Source organism: Rattus norvegicus, chromosome 8 (genome assembly GCF_021556685.1).
Source record: "Rattus norvegicus strain SHRSP/BbbUtx chromosome 8, alternate assembly SHRSP_T2T, whole genome shotgun sequence".
NCBI classification, from domain to species: Eukaryota; Metazoa; Chordata; class Mammalia; order Rodentia; family Muridae; genus Rattus; species Rattus norvegicus.
In genome coordinates this window covers 48,488,341-48,507,517 of record NC_141541.1, presented here as the reverse complement: position 1 = coordinate 48,507,517, position 19,177 = coordinate 48,488,341, and the positions used below count along the sequence as shown (strand labels likewise).

The 19,177-nt window shown below is 45.7% G+C and overlaps 1 protein-coding gene across 11 annotated transcripts in view; it reads left to right on the top strand.

Annotated features, from left to right (window-relative positions):
* Positions 1–19,177, top strand: part of Gramd1b (GRAM domain containing 1B) — a 167,140-nt gene that overhangs the window by 27,381 nt on the left and 120,582 nt on the right. For 10 of the 11 annotated variants that reach the window (XM_087560902.1, XM_087560900.1, XM_087560898.1 and 7 more), the window contains exon 2: positions 16,507–16,584. In XM_087560902.1, coding sequence (XP_087417028.1) covers positions 16,507–16,584 — 78 coding nt within the window. The remainder of the gene's footprint in view (positions 1–16,506; positions 16,585–19,177) is intronic. The other variant, XM_087560905.1, reaches the window with a different exon arrangement.

Here is a 19,177-nt window from a genome sequence, read left to right as displayed (position 1 = left end):
TGTGGCGTTTGACTGAGCCTGCACCTCCTTCAAGCAAAGTGCTGGTCCCTCTGTCTGGAATGCAGTTTGCCTGGTAAAAATGCAGTGGAGTTTGAAATGTCAGTCAGATGCTTCCTCCTTTCAAGCTCTGTGTGTTTCTTCACGTGGTTCTTACATGTCCTTCCCTCATGGGATGCTGAGCCTCGATGACCTGCTTCCCAGCCCCACCGTCCATGCAGCTCTATCTGCTGTGTGTATCAACCAATGGCTGTCTTCACCAGAGAGCAGATCACCCAAGGAAAGAATGTGTGCTTCATTCTTTGTGTGTGTGTGCGCACGTGTGCATGTGCGTGTTGTGTGTGTGTGTTGGTAAGTATCAAACCAGTCTTACACACTTTAATTAAGTATCTGCTGCTGAACTACATCCCTGGCCTCAACCCTCTAAATGTGTTATCTTGCCTTTTCTTCTCTCTCTCTCTCTCTCTCTCTCTCTCTCTCTGACTTTTTGAGACAAGGTCTTCCTCTAAAACCCAACTGGCCTTGAACTCTCTCAGCAATCCTCCTGTCTCAGTCTCCTGAGTGCTGCAATCGGAGGCATGAATCATTATGCTCAACTATTTAACCCTTTATGTCCTCCCCTGTGGCCACCTGGCATATAGTGGGGCAACCATACATGGTTGTCGAATTCATTAGGTACCACTGAAATTACACTTAGGGTGGAATACTTCTTGTTGTGGTTATTTCTCTCCTGGGAGGAGTCATTTTAAATTCTCTGGAAGTGTCAGGAACAATCAGGGTAAGAGGCCGCTAGGCGTTTGTCTTTGATAAGATTACGGTGTGTGTCAAGCGGTAGAGGGGCTGGCAAGGGAGGGAAGACGCAGAAAGGAAATAGGCACAGCTGGGTGGAACCAGCTGCCACAGGAACAGGGTCACAGAAGAAAGGTGGTGATGACCTCAGTGCATGAAAGATGATGGGATGAGCCCACTGCACAACTGTCTGCACTCGGGAAGCGCCTGCTCACCACAGAATCGACTTGTCTCTCATCCAAGTGAGATTCTCCGTCAGTCAGGCAGGAACAGACACTGCCCATTGCATCGTCCTTCTAACTATGGCCACCAAGAGAAGAAAATGCACAGGGTGTGTGTGTGTGTGTGTGTGTGTGTGTGTGTGTGTGTGTGTGTGTGTTTATTGCTAGTGGTGAGCACTTCCCTAGATTGTGCCTTCAGATCCTGGCACTATCAAACATAGATAACAGATACTTTTTAAAAACATAAAAGAAGAGCTGATGGTATGTGTCTGAGGCAGTCAGATGGAGAGTTCGAATCCAGCCAAAGGCTGTATGGTAAAGACCCATCTTAAGGAAGGAGAATGAGTTGGAAGCAGGATGACAGTAGCCTAGATAAGCAATGAAAAGTTCTCAACTTTCTTGATGCTTGTCACTCTCCCCAGGCTGAGTGACCAGCAGCTACGACAGAAGAAGGGGACCTTTGACCTTTTGAATGGTAGAGACATGTCTCATTTTCACCTGTGGACATGTCTGCAGAGGCGGAGTATTCTAAGCTGCACAGAGATACTTCTGGCTAGGAAATGCTGTCTGGGATGGATAGTCTTCTGAGACTCTTAGGCCCTTGGAATTTTCCTTTAACGGTGAATCAGATCTCCCCAGTCAGTGATGCCTGGGAAGGAACACCTCACTCCTCTTAGCATGGCCGACCTACCATGGAGTATTTTGGCAGCACTGCAAGGTGGGCTTAAGCCCTACAGTGCAGTTGCCTAACTGGCTTTGGATGTTGAAAAGCATGAGCAGGAAGGGGAGGTTGAGTAAGGGACATTCAGGGAAGGTCATTTGCATAAGGAAGACTGGACTGTTTGGCTCCAGGATTCTTAATGCAAAAACATCAAGGAAAAGAGAATAGAACTTGAATTTCAATGAGAGAATATCATTTCCTTTAAGTAATGACGTTTAGCTTGGCATGGTGCCACAAGCCTGGAATTTCAGCACTGGGAGGCGTAGGCAAGCGCATAGGTTTAGGACTGGTGGATTTGAGGCCAGTTTAGACAACGTGAAACATTGTCTCAAAAACCAAAGCAACAAGAAAACCAACCTACTCCCATTCCAACCCCTGACTTTAGAGGAAATTATATGTGAAAAAATGTCTATATGTGTTACTTTTTCTCTCCTGTAATGACAGATGCTTTTGGTTTGTTTGTTTTTTCATAGTTATCTTTTAGATTTAAATTCCCGTTTTTAAAAAAAATTGTGATTGTCTCTTGAGACGGAGACTCACTTTGTAGTCTGGTCTGCACTAATTCCACAGCCTTCCTTCCTCCTGCTTCCTCTGTCTTTGCTGAGATTGCAAGTTTGAGCCACCATAGCCAGCCTTGAATGTTCAGATTTAGACCGTGGACGGCAGGCTCTTCAGATCGCATCTTGTCCCTTTGCTCAATCTCTGGTCCTTCCAATGCTTGCCTCTCATCTTTCTTCCGTGTATAGACCACCATGTGAAAGGGGGGATGGGGCAGGGAACAGCATCAGTCACAACAATTGGGGTCCAGAGGCAGGACTGAAGGGACTTGAAACCAGCCTGGTTTGCAAAGTGGGTCCCAGGGCAGTCTGAGCTACACCTGAGACCCGTCTCAAAAATCAGAAGGAGAAGAAAGGATTGGTTGGACATGTGGTAGGAGTGTGACATTGTGTATGTGTATACTCCACTAAATTATTCAAAGCCTAAACAAGAGCTCTGTGGGTGTTTCAACTTGTTTGCTTTTATTCAATGTTCTGAATTACTTAATACCTGCCATGTTCATGTTAGTAACATGCATGATATTATTAGAAAATTGTCAAAGCGGGACCATCCAGATGCACGTGGCATGAACATATACACCCCTGTGCATATACATATATATATAGTTTATTTATTTATTGAAAGGGGGCAGGGGGGGAGAACTTTCAAAGTGACCCAAACATGATGTTACACACCAATAATCCCAGCATTTGTGAAGTGGAAGTAGGAGGTTCAGGAATTCAGAGACAGTGTGGTCTACATAGTCAGTTCAAGTCCTGCCTGTGGTACATATGCAGAACTTGTTTCAAGACAAACCCCCTCTCAAAAAGAAAAAAACAAAACAAAACCATAAAGCAAAAGTTACCAAAAATTCTTGACTAGAACAGGATAAGGTGGGGCAAGACTGAGAGTCTGAGGCATGGCATGCATGAGTTCCCGACCAGCCAGGGCCGCAAACCGAGACCCTGTCTCAATAACCTACCACAGCCCCCCCCCCCATCCCCATCCCTCAGGTGCTTCACAGGGAATATAGGCTATCTTGTCTTGTGTAGAATGTGGCTGAGAGGACAAGTCAGCTGTGCCTCTGTCCATCTGCCTTCAGGACTAGTTCGTGATGCTATTTCTTTCCGGGCCCTGAGGGCCGCACATCAGTTAGAACGTGATCAGAGTTCTTGGTTAGGACTGGTTAGGTTACTTCCAATTGGAAACTGGGGTAACCGTTTCCCTATAAGCCAGTTTTTTTCCCCGGGGGCTGAGGGCAAATGAAGAATGGCGGGGTGGGTCAGAGATGGAGAAGCAGGGAGCTGAGGGGGGTGTTTGTCCTCGAGGTCAGTGGTCCCTGGGACAAATTGTGACAAGGTTTATGTGTCACCCTCTTACTTCCTTGTCCTCTACTAGGTCCCAAGAACCGATCCTTCTTTGTAGGTACCTTAACAGGTCCTCTTTTGGGTTCATGTGTCCTTACATTTTATGGCAGAGTTCAAAGCTCTTAAAATCTCTCAGACCTTGTGACCTTTCGTGATTCCTATATATTCAGCCTTAGTGTGTGTGTGTTGTATGTGAATGAATGCGTTCCTGGGTGCAAATGCTGGTGCACATGTGTGTGCATGTAGAGGACACAGATAATATCAGGTATCTTTCTCTACGATACTTCACCATTTTTCTTCTTTCTTTAGATAGTCTGTCATTGAACTCGAAATTTATTGATTTGACTCGATCGGCTAGCCAGCAAGCCCTAGGGATCCTCATGCCTCTGCCTCCTCAGTGCAGAGATTACATGGCTTTTATGTGGGTGCTGGGGACCTGAATTCAGGTCTGTACACTTGCCATGCAAGCATTTAATTAATTGACTGAATCGTCTCCCTAGCCTCATGTTTTAAAACTTTTCAGAGGTTAAGTCAGAGGGACACCTGCAGTAGGTAACAAAGTCACTGTTTGGAAGTTTCAACAGCAATGGTGAGAACTGGCATTGTTAACAGGGTGTGGTCTTGGGTCAGCTGAGAGGGAAGCGGAGTCTCCGGTCTCTGCTGCAATGATCTCGCAGTAGGTCAGTCTTGCTCTGGGAGAGTCAGCTGCCAGTTGACTCCAGGCTGGCTCCTAAGTCAGTTCCTGAGTGTTGCTGGCGGTGGAATGAAGTTGGCAACGCAGCTGGAACTGTTTCCCATGCTCGTCTGTGGGAAGAGGCCAGCCAGCAGGGCACAAGAATCCTGCAGCTGGCCTGGCTCTTGTGAGTCTTGTCCTCGTGCCTCTCTGGAACGACACTGGCCTCTGTGGTCTCCAGACTTCCTTTTGGGTTCTAGGCCAAGCCTTCACTGGCCTCCTAGAAGTCATAGAAGCCACGGATCTGGCGTAAGTCCTGCTCTGACCTGATTCATTGTTCTTCCCTCATTGGTTTGTCTGTAGGTTTGGTTTTTCTGGTTCCCCCCCCCCTCCCAACAGGCTGTTGAGACACATCTGTTCTTAAGTGTAAGATTCTTTTTTACATACGTGGTCAAGTGACCTCAGTGTCTATGACACCTGGCAAACTATCTCACAGTGGTCACTTAACATGCGTCAAGGCTTCTGCTGTGTTTGACTTCTAGATATTCTCGCTTCTGCTGACTCAGTTAGCAGGATGAGTGTTCAGGTCTCTCAGAGTCCCCTGTCCTTAACCCGAGATCAGATCTGTCCAGAGTTCAGTCAGTGAGGTCATTTCTGCGTCCTGCTTTGTGAAGCTCCAGGGTAAACACTGGATCCCAATACAGTAGTGGGCTCAGAGCAAAAGGACAGAGAACGCAGGGGCAGAAGTTTTGTGTCGCAGCCCTTATTTTCTAGTGCACACAACCATTTTATCTTACATTTATCAACAATTTTATCATACATCCCCCCTGAAGTCTTTTTCTTCTTTAAAATATATAGATCAATGTATATTTCTTTACTTTTTAAAATTTAACATTGGGTTAATCGTGATAGCACATGGGAGAAGGAGGCAGTAGGGTTAAAAGTGTCGGGATGTCCTTGGCCTCATGGAACCTTTCAGGTATTGTGTCTCAAAAAGCAAGGTAGTAAGGCTTGGGCTGAAGAGATTGCTTAGTGGCTAAGCAGAGGACCCAAGTTCCGGTCCCAGCACTTTCAACAAGTGACTCAAAACTGCCTGTAAGTCCAGCTCCAGGATAATTCAGTGCCTCTGGCCTACAAGGACGCCTGCACTTTACATACATGCGTATAATTAAAAAATAAAATAAATCTTCCCTCTCCATACGAAGAAAGACAGAAAAGGAGAAAGCAAGCCAAGACATTATATATTGTTTTAAAATATAACATATAATGTTTCTACATCTTAATATTTTCACATATGCAAATAGCATGTATTAATCACATACAGCCTCCCTTGAGGTGCCTTGATGGCTCAGACACTTGCTGCCACGCCTGGTGACCTGAGTTCTATCCCTGGGACTCACATGGCCCTAGGACTCACTCAAGGGCAAGTCAACCCTCTGACCTCCACTTGTCCGCCACACAAAAGTACTTTGTGACATAGGCAAAATAAATAAAAATATAATTTAAAAGGTGATTTGAGCCTGGAAAGAGGCATGTCTCAAGCTGCTTTACTCATTGTTTCATTGTTGTTTTGTTTTGCAGACAAGGTTTCATTAAGTAGCTCTGGATATCCCGGAACTCACTACGTAGACCAGGCTGGCCTTGAACTCACAGATTGCCGCTTGACTCTGTCTGTTAGAATTAAAGTCATGTGCCACTGTGCCTACCTGGTTGTTTGTTTTGAAAAGCTGCTTTAGAAGGTTATAGGAAGCACTCTGGGCATATTTGTGTCCTGTGGTAGACTAATGTCAGCCTGTGAGAGCTGATTATGTTTGTCATTTCCCAATGCTAATTTCAGGGACATGAGAAACCAGCCATGGCGGAAGTGTTTACACCACAGAAATTAGCAAATGATTCAAATCAGTGAATCTAGTCTGCTTGGCAAACACTTATTAGCAGAGTGAAAGAGACAAAGGTCTATTTTAATAGAGTGGGACTCAGTCATTTGCAAACCAGAGTTTTGACTCTTCGAAAACCAAACAACTAAAACCCAAACCAAAGCAATGATAAAATACCCCATTCGGTCATACTTGGGACCCCTTGGGTCAGAAGCCAGGATGAACAAGGAATTAGGAAGGTATTTTTTTTAAAACAGTCTCCAATTGATGCAGCCAGAAAAGACAACAGGAAGTGATTAGGAACATATAGTCTGCCCAGACCTGGCTCTATTAGCCTACTTCCTCTCCCTGAGTTTCTTATCCTAAAGAACCCACCACTTCGCCAAATAATAACAATGGCCGGGAAGGAAGTGTTCAAAACATGGGCCTCAGGAGACATTTCATATGTAAACTACAACACAAGACAACCCATGCTACATTTCTTTGAATTTTCCCAATCTGTTGTGGTCGAGAAGTGTTATTTGACGCTGTTTTGAAGTTCTGAATGGTAGTTAGGTGTCATTGACTAGAAATACGGTATGTATGTAGGTTAATTAGAATCAAGTAATGTGCATGTCTTTAAAACATGGCAGCTGGGGATACAGTTTAAGGATTTTTGTTGGAGAGAAGCTAGGGTGTTGTACAGAGCAGACACATGGTACTTGTGTGTAGTCTTCACTCCCAAGATAGGAAACATATGGAAAAGCATCTTGACCTCTTCTTTTAGATTAGGGAACCACAGCATCAGAGTGTTTGTCTGAACTGAAAGTTGTGAGGTATCATAGTTTGAATATGCTTGGCCCAGGGAGTGGCACTATTAGAAGGCGTGGCCTTGTTGGAGTAGGTGTGTCACTGTAAGCGTGGGCTTAAGACCCTCACCCTAGCTGCCTGGAAGTCAGTCTTCTCCTAGCAGCCTTCAGATGAAGATGTAGAATTCTCAGCTACTCCTGTACCATGCCTGTCTGGTTGCTGCCCTGTTCCTGCCTTGATGATAATGGACTGAACCTCCGAACCTGTAAGAGCCAGCCCCAATTAAATGTTGTCCTTTATAAGACTTGCCTTGGTCGTGGTGTCTGTTCTCAGGAGTAAACCCTGACTAAGACATAAGGTGTCTTGCATTATCATAGCTTTTACTTGCCTTGATTTCGAGCCTTTCCTGCAAGAGTGTACTAGCTTAGGCGAGCAAGAGCTTTTCTACAGGAGGGCACACAGGATGTTCACAGCAGGAAGGGGCAAGGTTTATGAGGCCTGCTGTCCAGAGTCTTGACCAATCCTCGCAGACTCTAGGTTCTGAGAAGGGACTTGGTTGACCGCATTACTTCCTTGTGAAAGATTTACCTCTGAGTGACCTGGTTAATTTGCATTTACTCTTTCAAGAGTATGTAAGATTCACTGTGAAGTTGAGTAGTGGACGGAGGCCAAAGCTGCTCTAGGACGGTGGAAAGTAGGGGAAAAGCCGTGTGCTGCTTCAGCTAAGAACAGCAGAAGGGAGCTGGAGCCGAGACAAATTCTCTTACCCCTTTCTCAGAATTCATTCCAGGAATGCAATGGGGTGAGTATAATTCTTTTAATTGTGTGGGGCCAGAGGTAGCTGAAGAGTTCTTTACTCTTTGTGAAAAAAATACCATGGCACCGGGCATTGAATAGAACATTTATTCTTTCCCCAGCCATAGTATAATTATCTGTGTCTGCCATAGGTTGTATTGTGATTGGCATGGAGATCTGAAACTCGTAACATTCAATAGGAGGAGCAAGCAGTAGGTGGTCTCAGCCTACTGCCAACTTTTGTTTCTAGTGTGTGCTTGAAGAGCCTCAGCCCTACCTGATGAAGGTTCTGTCAAGCATGAAGCACAGCTCCTGACCTTTCATGACTGAGAGACAGATCATGTCTTTGGCATGTGTGTAGGACAGAGAGGTCGCCGATGCTTCTGTTGTCATGGCCTCTTTGTTTGGGAGTCTATACATGTCTGGTTGGCATCTCCAGATCTCAGCATCGGGGCTTCTGTTCTTGAAGCAACAGTCACAGGTGACCCCTTCCGTGTCCTGGAATGTTGAGTGGGACCCTTTCAACCCTGGTATCTGGAAAATGTTGAGGAACAAGGAGGCAAGTACACAATCTGTGTTGATTTGAGAGCACTCAAAAAGTCATTTTGAATGGGCTAGTGGAATAAGCATGGCCTACCACCACCTAGTAGTGTTAGGCACTTAGAATGGAAAGAAATCACAATTAAAATGGTACTTTTACATTTAGATGATTATTAGTTATAGTGAAGATACAGTGAAGTGAAATTGTTATCATATATATTTTTCGAAACGTGGTTTTGTTGTGTAGCTCTGACTATCCTCAAACCAGAGCCCTTCCTGCTTCTGCCTCGAAAGTCCTGGGATTACAGATGTGTGACACCATGTTTGTCTGTGAAGCAAATTATTTATTAGAATCCATCTAAGCATGACAAACATGAAAAAGGCCATTTCAGGGTGATACATATTAGAATGTAGGTGGTAGTCCTCGGGAAGACTTCCCCCCTGAAGCTTCTAGTTTTGATGAATAATGGAAGACATGATATCTGGATACATAGTGTGTCTACTCAGTGCCAGCCTGTCTTGTGAGTTTTAGTTGAACTCCTATAACACTCCAATAATGTGGACGCTATTTTGTAATGTGGGTGTCTTTTAAGTGTTGAAATTGAGCGGCCTAAGTGGTCTTTCACAGCATTAAGATCTGGACAGGCAGTCAAACACTAGAGCCAGTGTTTGGCTCAATCCTTAGGCCAATGTCACCTCAGGGTAAGGGTCATTGGGTATATTGAGCAAAAGAAAGAAGTAGAGAGAGTATGGGACAGGCCAGAGAAGGAGTACATTCAAAGGCAGAGACAAGAAGCATGGGTGGAGTGAAGCTACACGTAGGAGACAAGAGAGCTGGGAGGTGACACAGCAGTCAAGCCTCTGCTAAGATAAGAGTGTGAACTTTGCTCCAAAATTGTGTGAAGGCCCAAGGGTGCGTCTGTGTGTGCGTATAAGCATGCGTGTGAGTGTGCAAGCATATGCACGCTCCTTCTGGGGTTCTTGGAGTCAAACCCAGAGGCCTGAGCACATTGGGTAAAGCTCTCTAACCACTGAACTATATCCCTGGGCTAGCCCCAGGATTTTAAAACAGGAAATGTCCTGAATCAATGGAAACACCTTTGTCAGTGATATCACTGTCATTGTAGAGGGTGGGCTGGAAAGTGGCCCAGACTGGCAACAGGAAAATCAGTTGAGAGTCCATTAAAGTAATCTGGGTGTAGAGTGCTGAGAGACGGATATGAGCAGCTGAGTGAGTGACAAGTAGACCATGGGGATCTGGGAGACAGAAGGAAGTACAGTCAGTCCGCCGGCCTTGATTGTCGAGTGGTGTGTGGGTGTATTGAGAGTTTCTGTGGAAACTCATAGTGAAATACAAAGAGAGGAGAAGAGACACTGAGGTCAGCAATGGACCTGCTTACCACAAGAGTCCTGTTGGGTGTTAAGAGAGCGCAGTAAGCTATGATAATAGCTGTAAGGGTTGTGGCCATTTGTTGGGTGTTCATTTACTGATCGCCAACCCATTTTGTTGATGCGTATACATTAATCAGGTCACGCAGTCTTTGTAAGGAGCCTTTTACCTTAGGTCTGAACAGACAGGCCATGGGGATCGAGAAGGGACTTAGGCTTGCTTCTCTGAGTCGCTCAGAACACAAGTGGCAGAGCTGGAGTGCCAGTTGTAGGTTTGAGCTAGAAACGTCTTACCCAAGTGCTGTCCAGTAAGGCTCCTGAGGAGAATACGATCATTCTGGCTGCCCACTACAGAAGCCACTAGTCCTGTGGATGTTGAGTACCTACAGGGAAGCTAAGGACTGCATTTCTAATTAAGTAAAAGTCACACAATATGAGACTGGTGGCCACTGTGTAAGTAAACTCAGCTCTCTGCTCTGCTGTCTTTGGGAGTTGAATTATCTGTCACAAAAAGGTGAAGGTCACCCCCCACCCCAGATGGATTACAGTGGATTTTCTAGTTGCTTGTAACATTAAATTATATTTATTCATTTACTTATTTGGTTTCAGGGGGCAGGGGCAGTTTTTTTTTAAGATAGATTTATTATTTATTTATTTATTTATTTATTTATTTATTTATTTATTTATTTATTTATTTATGTGTTTGGGTGTTTTGTCTGCGCATATACTTCTGTACTACGTGGGTGCCTCATGCCAGCAGAGGCCAGAAAAGTGTATCAGATCTCCTGAAACTGGAGTTACAGACGGTTGTGAGCACCATCTGGGTGCATGATAAAGCACCCATTTTATTTTATTTTATTTTAAATACGTATGTGAGTACACTGTAGCTGTCTTCAGACACACCAGAAGAGGACATCAGATCCCATTACAGACGGTTGTGAGCCACCATGTGGTTGCTGGGAATTGAACTCAGGGCCTCTTAACTGCTTAACTCTTAATAGCTCTCTCTAGCCCCCAAGCACCCAGTTTATTATATTTTGACAAAGATTTAACAACTGTGGAGCAGTGTGTTATGTTAATAGTGATGAAGAAAAGGAAAAACAAGATTTGCAGGAGACCCCCCACACACACCTATGCCCCCTTTAAAGGACAAACACGGAAGCTGAACCCAGTGCTGCCTATAATTTCAGCTACACAGGAGGCTGAGACAGAAGGATCTGGAGTTTGAGGCCAGCCTGGGCTACATAGTTAAATCCCAGACTACAAAACCATACTCTGTCTCAAACAGAGCAAAGCAAACCCAAATAAAACGAAGCACAGGCAGGGGCCATGCTTAGAGGTGAAAAGAAATCTTCAACAGAGAAGTGTTTGTGGATTTCGGTGAGTGGGGAAAATATTGAGCCGCATTCTGAACGCGTTGTAAGTCTTTGTCCAGCTACCTCTCTTAACGGCAGGTTCCCATGGGAGCCGTTAAACAGAGCGAGCCTCCAAAGCCGGTAGGCAGATTGGCAGTTTGCTTCCAGCCTGTGATTCTTTTCCTAAGCACTATTTGAGACTATTAGGTGTGTTGTGTAAGAAGCTGGCAGTCTGTCACAATGTCCCAATCACATCTGTGTACTTATTTCTATTATTAGACTCTCCCATACTCACTCACCAGGTGACAAGCCGAAACTGATTTTCTTTATTCTCCACTTCTCTGTTAACTCCTTTCTCTTCCTGAATGTGCCTCCCTACCTCAACTGAAACTGTAAACCCTAGAGTCATGTGTATGTGGAAATATAATTCGGCATGGGCATGTAGTTATCTCTTCCAACTGTGATGGCCTGGCCCTGTTTTTTCAGGGGGAGGGGCTCCTCCCGTTTTTTTCTCATTGAGCATTTCTCTTGGGGCTGAATGAGGGGACTCACTGAGGACCTGAGTTCAATCTGTAGGACCCTACATGGTGGAAGGAGAGAACTGATTCTTATAAGCAGTTCTCTGACTTCCACACACATGCTGTGATGAGTGTATGTATATTCCTGCCCAAGAGAAAAATAAAAAAAGAATTCCCTCTGTATGGATATAATTGCTCAACAGTACAGTCTTTTCCTAGCGTGCTTTAGGCCCTAGATTTAACTCCCAATACTGCAAAGGCACGAGCATACGGAAATAAGAGCAGACACCAAACGCCTTACCAGTCTCAGTTCTTACTTTGTGGTTCCTTGGCAGTTTCAAAGTATCTATTAGGCAAGCCAACCGTGACTATTCAGTACAATTGGTATTCACCACCTGCCACCATCCCTACGGTTTCTACAGCTCACTGCACTCTTATAGGCATGTGTGGTTACACAGCACATCTGACTTTTCGGAAAGAGTAAATCCCCTTTCTCCCTGCTAAGTGGCAGAGTAGAGACTAGAACCTGAGCCTTCGTGATTCCGGGGTGCGATGATTGGATTTCCTCGAAATTTAATCCCCAGCTCTATCCATTGAGGATTAAATCATGACTAAGCACAGTAAGTCTTCATTTCTTGAGGAATTAGGCTAAGAGAGGATTAAGTGAGCTTGGCCCTGGGGAGTTAGAAGGCCAATAAGAAGCAAAGGAAGGGAAAACTCAGGCTTGTCTGTTCCTACCACATCCACAGTTCAAGAGAATTTATTTCTCCTTGTTTATTAGTCAAAGACAGCCATAACTGTCACTTGCAGTGTTCTCAAAACTCCCAATTAGCGTGAGATAATTGTTGCTAATGCAGCAGTCGACAGATTATTGCCAAAAGCAGAGAATTGGGCACTTTTGTCTCTTCAGTCTTGGTGTGGGTGGCTTCCGTCAAACTTGGGGAATGCTGAGTTTTATCTTGCCAGCCTCATGGCATCTTGGGTCCACCTGAATCTCAAACACCCTCCAAGTTTAGGAGAACAGAACATCATTGCCTGGGAAAGGAAGAACTACCATACTCAGGAAATACCAGAAAAGGGTCTGGTCACAGTGGTGCCACGTGCCTGGGGTCTGAACTACTGTGGAAACCGAAGCCGGAAGTCTGGAAGTTCAAGCCCAAGGGATGTTGAGGGTCAACCTGGGAAACTTAGTGGTGCTGTCTCAAAATAAAAGAAGGCCCATGCCTCCGTGGGAGAGGACTGGCCAACACAGGAATGGCCCTGGGCGCTATTGCCAGTACTGCAAAAATAAAAGACACTAAACTAAATAAAATATGGAAACCATAGCAGGTTCCATCTGCATTAGAGGGAACATGTGCATCTTCTTGTAGCTTATGAGGTCAGCCTGTGTTTTCTACCTGCGTGTCTGTTCCTTGGGGTGAGGAGAAGGATGGCAGTTCAGTGGAATCAAGGGACTCTGTCCAGCATGCATTTCAGAGTTTCCCCCACCATGGCCTGCCTTCTGGAGCACGCTTTGTGAATCACTGTGGATTTTCCCCTAGCCCTTTCCTTGTTTTGAGTATTAATGAGACCCTCTGGGACAAACTTTTACAGTACTACGCACGAGGGGAACAAGACTGGGACACTGCTGGTTCCTTCAGATCTGTGCAAGAATTCTGTGTGGGTGTGTGTACATGTTAGTGTGTGTACGTGTGAGTGTGTGTGTGTGTATGTTAGTGTGAGAGTGTATGAGCGTGTGCATGCCTGAGTGTGTGAGTGTGTGTCTGCGCATATAAGAGTGTGTGTATGTGAGTGTGTGTGATGGTTTGTATATGCTTGGCCTAGGGAGTGGCACTATTAGAAGGTATGGCCCTGTTGGAGTAGGTGTGGCCTTGTTGGAGTAGGTGTGTTACTGTGGGCTTTAAGACCTGCATTCTTGCTGCCTGGAAGCCAGTATTCTGTTAGCTACCTTCAGATGCAGATGTAGAACTCTCAGCTCCTCTGCACCATGCCTGCCTGGATGCTGCCCTGCTCCTGCCTTGTTGACAATGGACTGAACCTCTGAACCTGTAAGCCAGCCCCACTTAAATGATGTCCTTATAAAAGTTGACTTGGTCATTGTGTCTGTTCACAGCAGTAAAACTCTAAGACAGTGTGCCGTGCATGCGTGTGTGCATGTGTGCTCGTGTGTATTAGTGTGTTTTGAGTGTGTGTGCCTGTGGAATGTGGAAGCTACATGTCAATATCGAGAGTCATTTCTCAGGTGCTGTCTCCCTTGTGTTTGAGCTAGGGTCTCTCACTGGCCAAGTCCTCTAGGCTAGCTGGCCAGTGAGCGTCAGAGCTCTGCCTGTCTCTGCGTTCCCAGTCCTGGGATTGCAAGCATGAACCACCTAGTGGACTCGGGGTATCTGACTCAGCTGGCTTTGAACTGTCCTGCCTCTGGGTCCTGAGTACTGGGGTGACAGGCATGTCCTCTCTCAATGCTTAAGTCTGTCCTGTTTTAAATTGCAATGCAAAAATCTTGTTGTCGAGACTCTGTCCTTTTACTGGCTCCAGAAAGAAATGGCCTGCTTTCTGTTCTCAAAGCTTCTCGTGCTTTGTGAAAGTCATCACTTCTCACTCTCGAGTGTAAGATCCATGTCTGATTCACTTCTTCTACCTGTGCAAAACGGCACGTCTTCCATGCTGTGCATCAAACAAAATGGCGCGTCTTCCATGGTGTGCCATCCAGCCTTGCACAGTGGTTAACGTGTGTCCCAAACCTATCTAAGCCTCACACATACCTGTTCTTATAAACCTTACTATGGCTTTGTGTGGGAAGAAGTACCAATAATGTCCCCTATCCGTAGCTATCACTCAGGTAAGAGAGGAAAATGTCGTGAGATAAATTACTCAGAGTCATATAAGTAAGAAGTGAGGTGTGATCCCTGGGAGGTTTGCCCTTTTCTGAAGGGAAATACAGGAGTGGACTCGGGGGAGAGGAGAGGTGGCTGGGAGGGTCTGGGAGGAGAGGAAGGAGGGAAAACTTCGGTCAGGATATAATATATGAGGGAATAAAAAAAAGTGAAGTATTAATTCAACCTGTAACAGTATACTGGGCATGAGTCCCCTTCCTACTACAGGACCATGTTATGTGGCCTAGGCTTCATGGTCTAGACTCGATCATTGCCTTGATACTACCTCCTGTTGGCTTCGTTGAGTGTGTGCAGGCTTGTTTTCTTGTGTGCGTGTGTGTGTGTGTGTGTGTGTGTGTGTGTGTGTGTGTGTGTGTGTAGAGTGCCAGAGGACAACTTTTGGTAGATGGTTCTTTCTTAATGCAGTATGAGTTCTGGGGATTGAACTTAGGTTGCAGGTCTCAGGGCTTGGAGGTGTCTTCACACACTGAGCCACCTTGTTGGCCCCTACTTGGTATTTATCAGTTACTTGGAACCACTACACATTTTGAAGGTGACCAATCATTTTTATTTCCTTGTTAGCTGAATTTTCCAAACCATGGAAAGACCAGAAGGGGGCGCTCAAAACTCAACTTGTTCTGGTGACCGAGGTGCTGGCTTGGTTATGATTTGGGAAACAACAGTGCCATCTAGTGGAGTAACTTGCTAATCTCAGGTCAAATCTCTCCCTCTCCTTCCTCCTTCCTTCTCTTTTTCTCTCCCTTCCCACCTTCTTTTTCTGAGACAGGGTTTCTCTGTGTAGCCCTGGCTGTTCTGGAACTCACTTTGTAAAGACCACGAGAGCCTCAAACTCATAGAGATCCGACTGCCTCTGCCTCCCTAGTGAGTACGGGGATCAAAGGCGTGCCCCACGACTGCCAAAGTATGGGATCTCTTTGAATTAGCTTAGTTTTATGCTTTGGATTCTAGAAGAAGGATGTGGCGAGTAGGACCTGCCAACCTGTTATTGCCAAAGTAGATCAAGGCCAGCCTATTCCTCAGAGAGGCTGACATGCTCATCTTGGTCTTTTGGGTCAGTTGAACTCGTTATCTATTATAAATGTTGTAAGAACCCCGAACTCTAGACACCCCTCTTCTGCTTTTCCTGCCAAGTACTTTCCACGGCGTGCACTGGCCCATCTATCTCGAGGATTGCCTCTGGAGCTGTGCGACTTGGAATTTCTTCCCCAGCTCCCATCCTCCACGGCGCTGCATAAGAGACCCCAGTATGAAGTTACACAGGTCAGCAACGCTGGAGCAAAGTTCTGTTATGAGATGTTTTAAATATATATTATTTAAAACATATTACCAGGTTGTATAAAATTCTGCATTCTATTTTGAAACAGTTTCTCTGTAGCCCTGGCTATCTTAACTGGCTTGGTAGATTGGGCTGGCTTCAAACTCACCGAGATCTGCCTGCCTCTGCCTCCCACGTGCTGGGATTGGAGGTGTGTGCCATCACATCCAGCTTTAGGACTCTGCTTTTGAACTCAGCTCTGTATTCATGCAACCCTCAGAGTAGGAAGAGCAGGGGTTGTGTCTGTCCCCTCCCTCCCTCTCTGCCCTCCTCCTCAGGCAGGGACTTGGTAGGTGGGGCAGATCCCAGTCAAATCTTCCTGGCAATCTCCCTCTCAGGTACCTTCCAAGCCCTTCCCTCTCCTACTGCACCAGCTCCTTGTGGGCTTGCGTGAGTTGAAGAAAAATCCTGTCAGATTGCTTGACTAACGAGGTTGGAAGCTGTCAGTGCTTTGCCTACCGAGGTATACATGCTTGGGGATTCAGGAAGTAAGTTAGGACCTCCCTTCTGCAGTCTAGACAGCCGCGCAGCTGCCTTGGACATTGTGACAGCAACGGTCAGCAGTTAATATCTTTTCTCGGCTTGGCATTCCGCTTCCACCAGAATGGTCTGCTCTCACTCGGGTTGGTAACGCCATTTCTTTGTGTAGTTGAAGTCTGCACGACCTCTCCCAAGGGCTGAGAAAGCTAGAGAAGTGTTAACGGTTCTCCTTCTGTGTCTTCTCCTTAGCAGCCAGCAGAGCAGCCAGCAGAGCAGCCACGACGATGATTCCAGCAGGTTCCTGAGTCCTCGAGTGCGCGAAGAAAGGTAAGCTTGAGGAAACGGGAGTATCGGGAGTATTGTGGGAGGTGTGGGAAAAAATGGCTGAGAAATGGGGTGAAGCACTTCTGATGGATGCCTCTGCTGTGTGTGAGTGCTCCGGGAAGTGGAAGAGGAGGTATCTGGCCTTTATCCTTGGAGAATGACTGGAAAGAGAAACTGTTGCCCAAGAATCCAGAGGGAACAACACTGTTGCAGATGCTGAAGGCATGGGGCCTCTCCAAGGGAGGAAGCCAACTGCAGACCAAAGGCTCTGGGCACGTTTAGGAGTTGAGTCATGCTTTGACTAGGCTCTTAAAAGAGAGGGTTTCTCTGTGTAGCCCTGACGGTCTAGAACTGGCTTTGTAGATCAGGCTGGCCTTGAACTCACAGAGACTACTTGTCTCTGCCTTCTAGGATTCTAGGATTAAATGTGCACATTATACTTTAAAGGTTGAAGGTAGCATGGCTCAAGTAGGGAAGAGGAATTTTGTTTCATTTCTGCTTGGGGTAAGAATGTTTTGTACTTGAGCAATTAGTGTGTCCTGGGGTGGGCACTCATTGTCCCTGAAGGCCAGATCATTAGGAGTGGAGCAGTTGTGTGTGTTGGTGGTTATTGGAGAAGCGATTGCTATGTTGATAGAAAGGCTACAAGAAGAATATGAAGGCTCCTGAATGCTGGGCTGAGGATTTGAGAGCTGCTGGTTCTGTGTTAGGGCTGTGAAGACCAGCCAGGAGCTGTTTCATTAGTGCTGTGAGTAGAAACAGAAAGGTTTCTGGTCGTGAATTAAAATCGGTTTTTATATACATCAAGGAAAGATGATTGGACCTGCAGTGCTGAACCTTGACACCCCCCCCCCCCCAGCCTCTAGCACACAGAACACACACTCTGAATTATAGCAGGAGAGAGCAGGGCAGCAGATGGGGAATTAAAAGAAAGCCTCAGTTGGCCTACCACAGGGGCCCTAGGGTTTGTTAATTTTGGGTCAGCCTCTTGATAAATAGCTTAGCCTGGGCTGGATTTGAGATCCTCCTGACTCAGTTTCCTCAAGCTCAGGAATGCCACTGTGCTTGACTTGAGATGTGTGTGTTTTAAAGAAGAAAATCAATTTACATTTAGAAAAGGTCATTTACTTAAAAGGTTTTTTTAAAAATTACATTTAGTGTGTGCGTGTGCGTGTGCGTGTGCGTGTGTGTGTGTGTGTGTGTGTGTGTGTGTGTGTGTGTGTCTATATGTTTGGATACATGTGGAGATTAGAGGACCATTTTCAGGAGACTCTCTGTCTTTTACATGTGAGTCCTGGAGATTGAATTTGGTTTCTCAGGTTTGACGGCAAGCCCCTTTACCTGGTAAGCCATCTTGCCACTTCAAGAAACTTTTTTTGCCTTTTTGGCCTTGGTAGTTTTTGCCTGTAACCCAGCACTCTGGAGTCAGGGGTAGGGATAGGAAGATCCCTGGAAGCGTAGAGCCAACCTGGTCTACATCGCTGCAAGGCTGCCCAAGTCATATATACAGACCTTGTTTTGAAAAATACAAACAAAATTATTTCGCAAGTCTAATATTGACTAACTTGAAAGGATTTCCTATGAAAAAGAACGTAGGGATTTTACTTATCAGCCAATGACTGACCCCGCTGCCTGGATCTCAACTGCTAGGATTACAGAGCGATCCTACCACACCCTTCATCAGGTGTGCACAATTGTGATCTGCAGGAAACTGAGCAGATCGAGTTACTGTATAGTGATCTGCTTTTCCAAAACGGATTTTACAGTCAAGACAATGGGTTCTGAAGCAATGTCATTTCAAGAGCTGGTTGAGATCTGTGACACACACCAGCACTCCAGGGGAAGGGACAGGTGGATCTCGGTGTTCTTAGCCAGCCTGGTCTTCAGAGTGAATTCCAGGACAGCCAGGGCTAAACAGAGAACCCATGTCTCAATAACAAAAACACACAAACAAACAAACAAACAAACAAACAAACAGGAGCTGGTTGACAGAAGGAGGTTAGACCTGAAAAGGCGATGTTCTTGGTGAATACAATGTCACTCACTTTTGAGCCAAGGTCCCACGATAGCTGGCCTTCGTGCTTCCATCCTGCTGGGTACAGTCATGGGCTGCCATTCCCAGCTCTACATACAGAATCCTACAGAACAGAGTTGAAATAGAAATAGAGTAGCGTGAGTTGTAAAAGAGAAGCATCCCGCTCAGGTTAGAACGAAGGTTCTTGCGACCCAACAGGCCTCACCAAGTAATGAACTCCCACTTTACAGGAGAAAGCAAGCCAGAGGCGGGGAGTGGGTCACAAGAGACTCTGTCCTGAACCAACATGCCAAGCTCTCTCTAAATACTACGTTTGGATTCTTTGGCATTCTGTCCCATTTCTCACTTTTATGCCCATTATTAGCCCAGTTCATCTAGACTGGTTCAGCCCAGTCTAGATGAAGTCATTGTGGATAGGTAACCCCCCAAACACTAATTAGTCAAAATGATCAGTTTTGATCTGAGCATTCTTTAAACCAGAGTAGCTTATGCATTTGTATGGCTGTACAGACTTTTGGCATGAGTACCCTTAAAATAAATGGCCGAGAGGTCCCTAAGCCA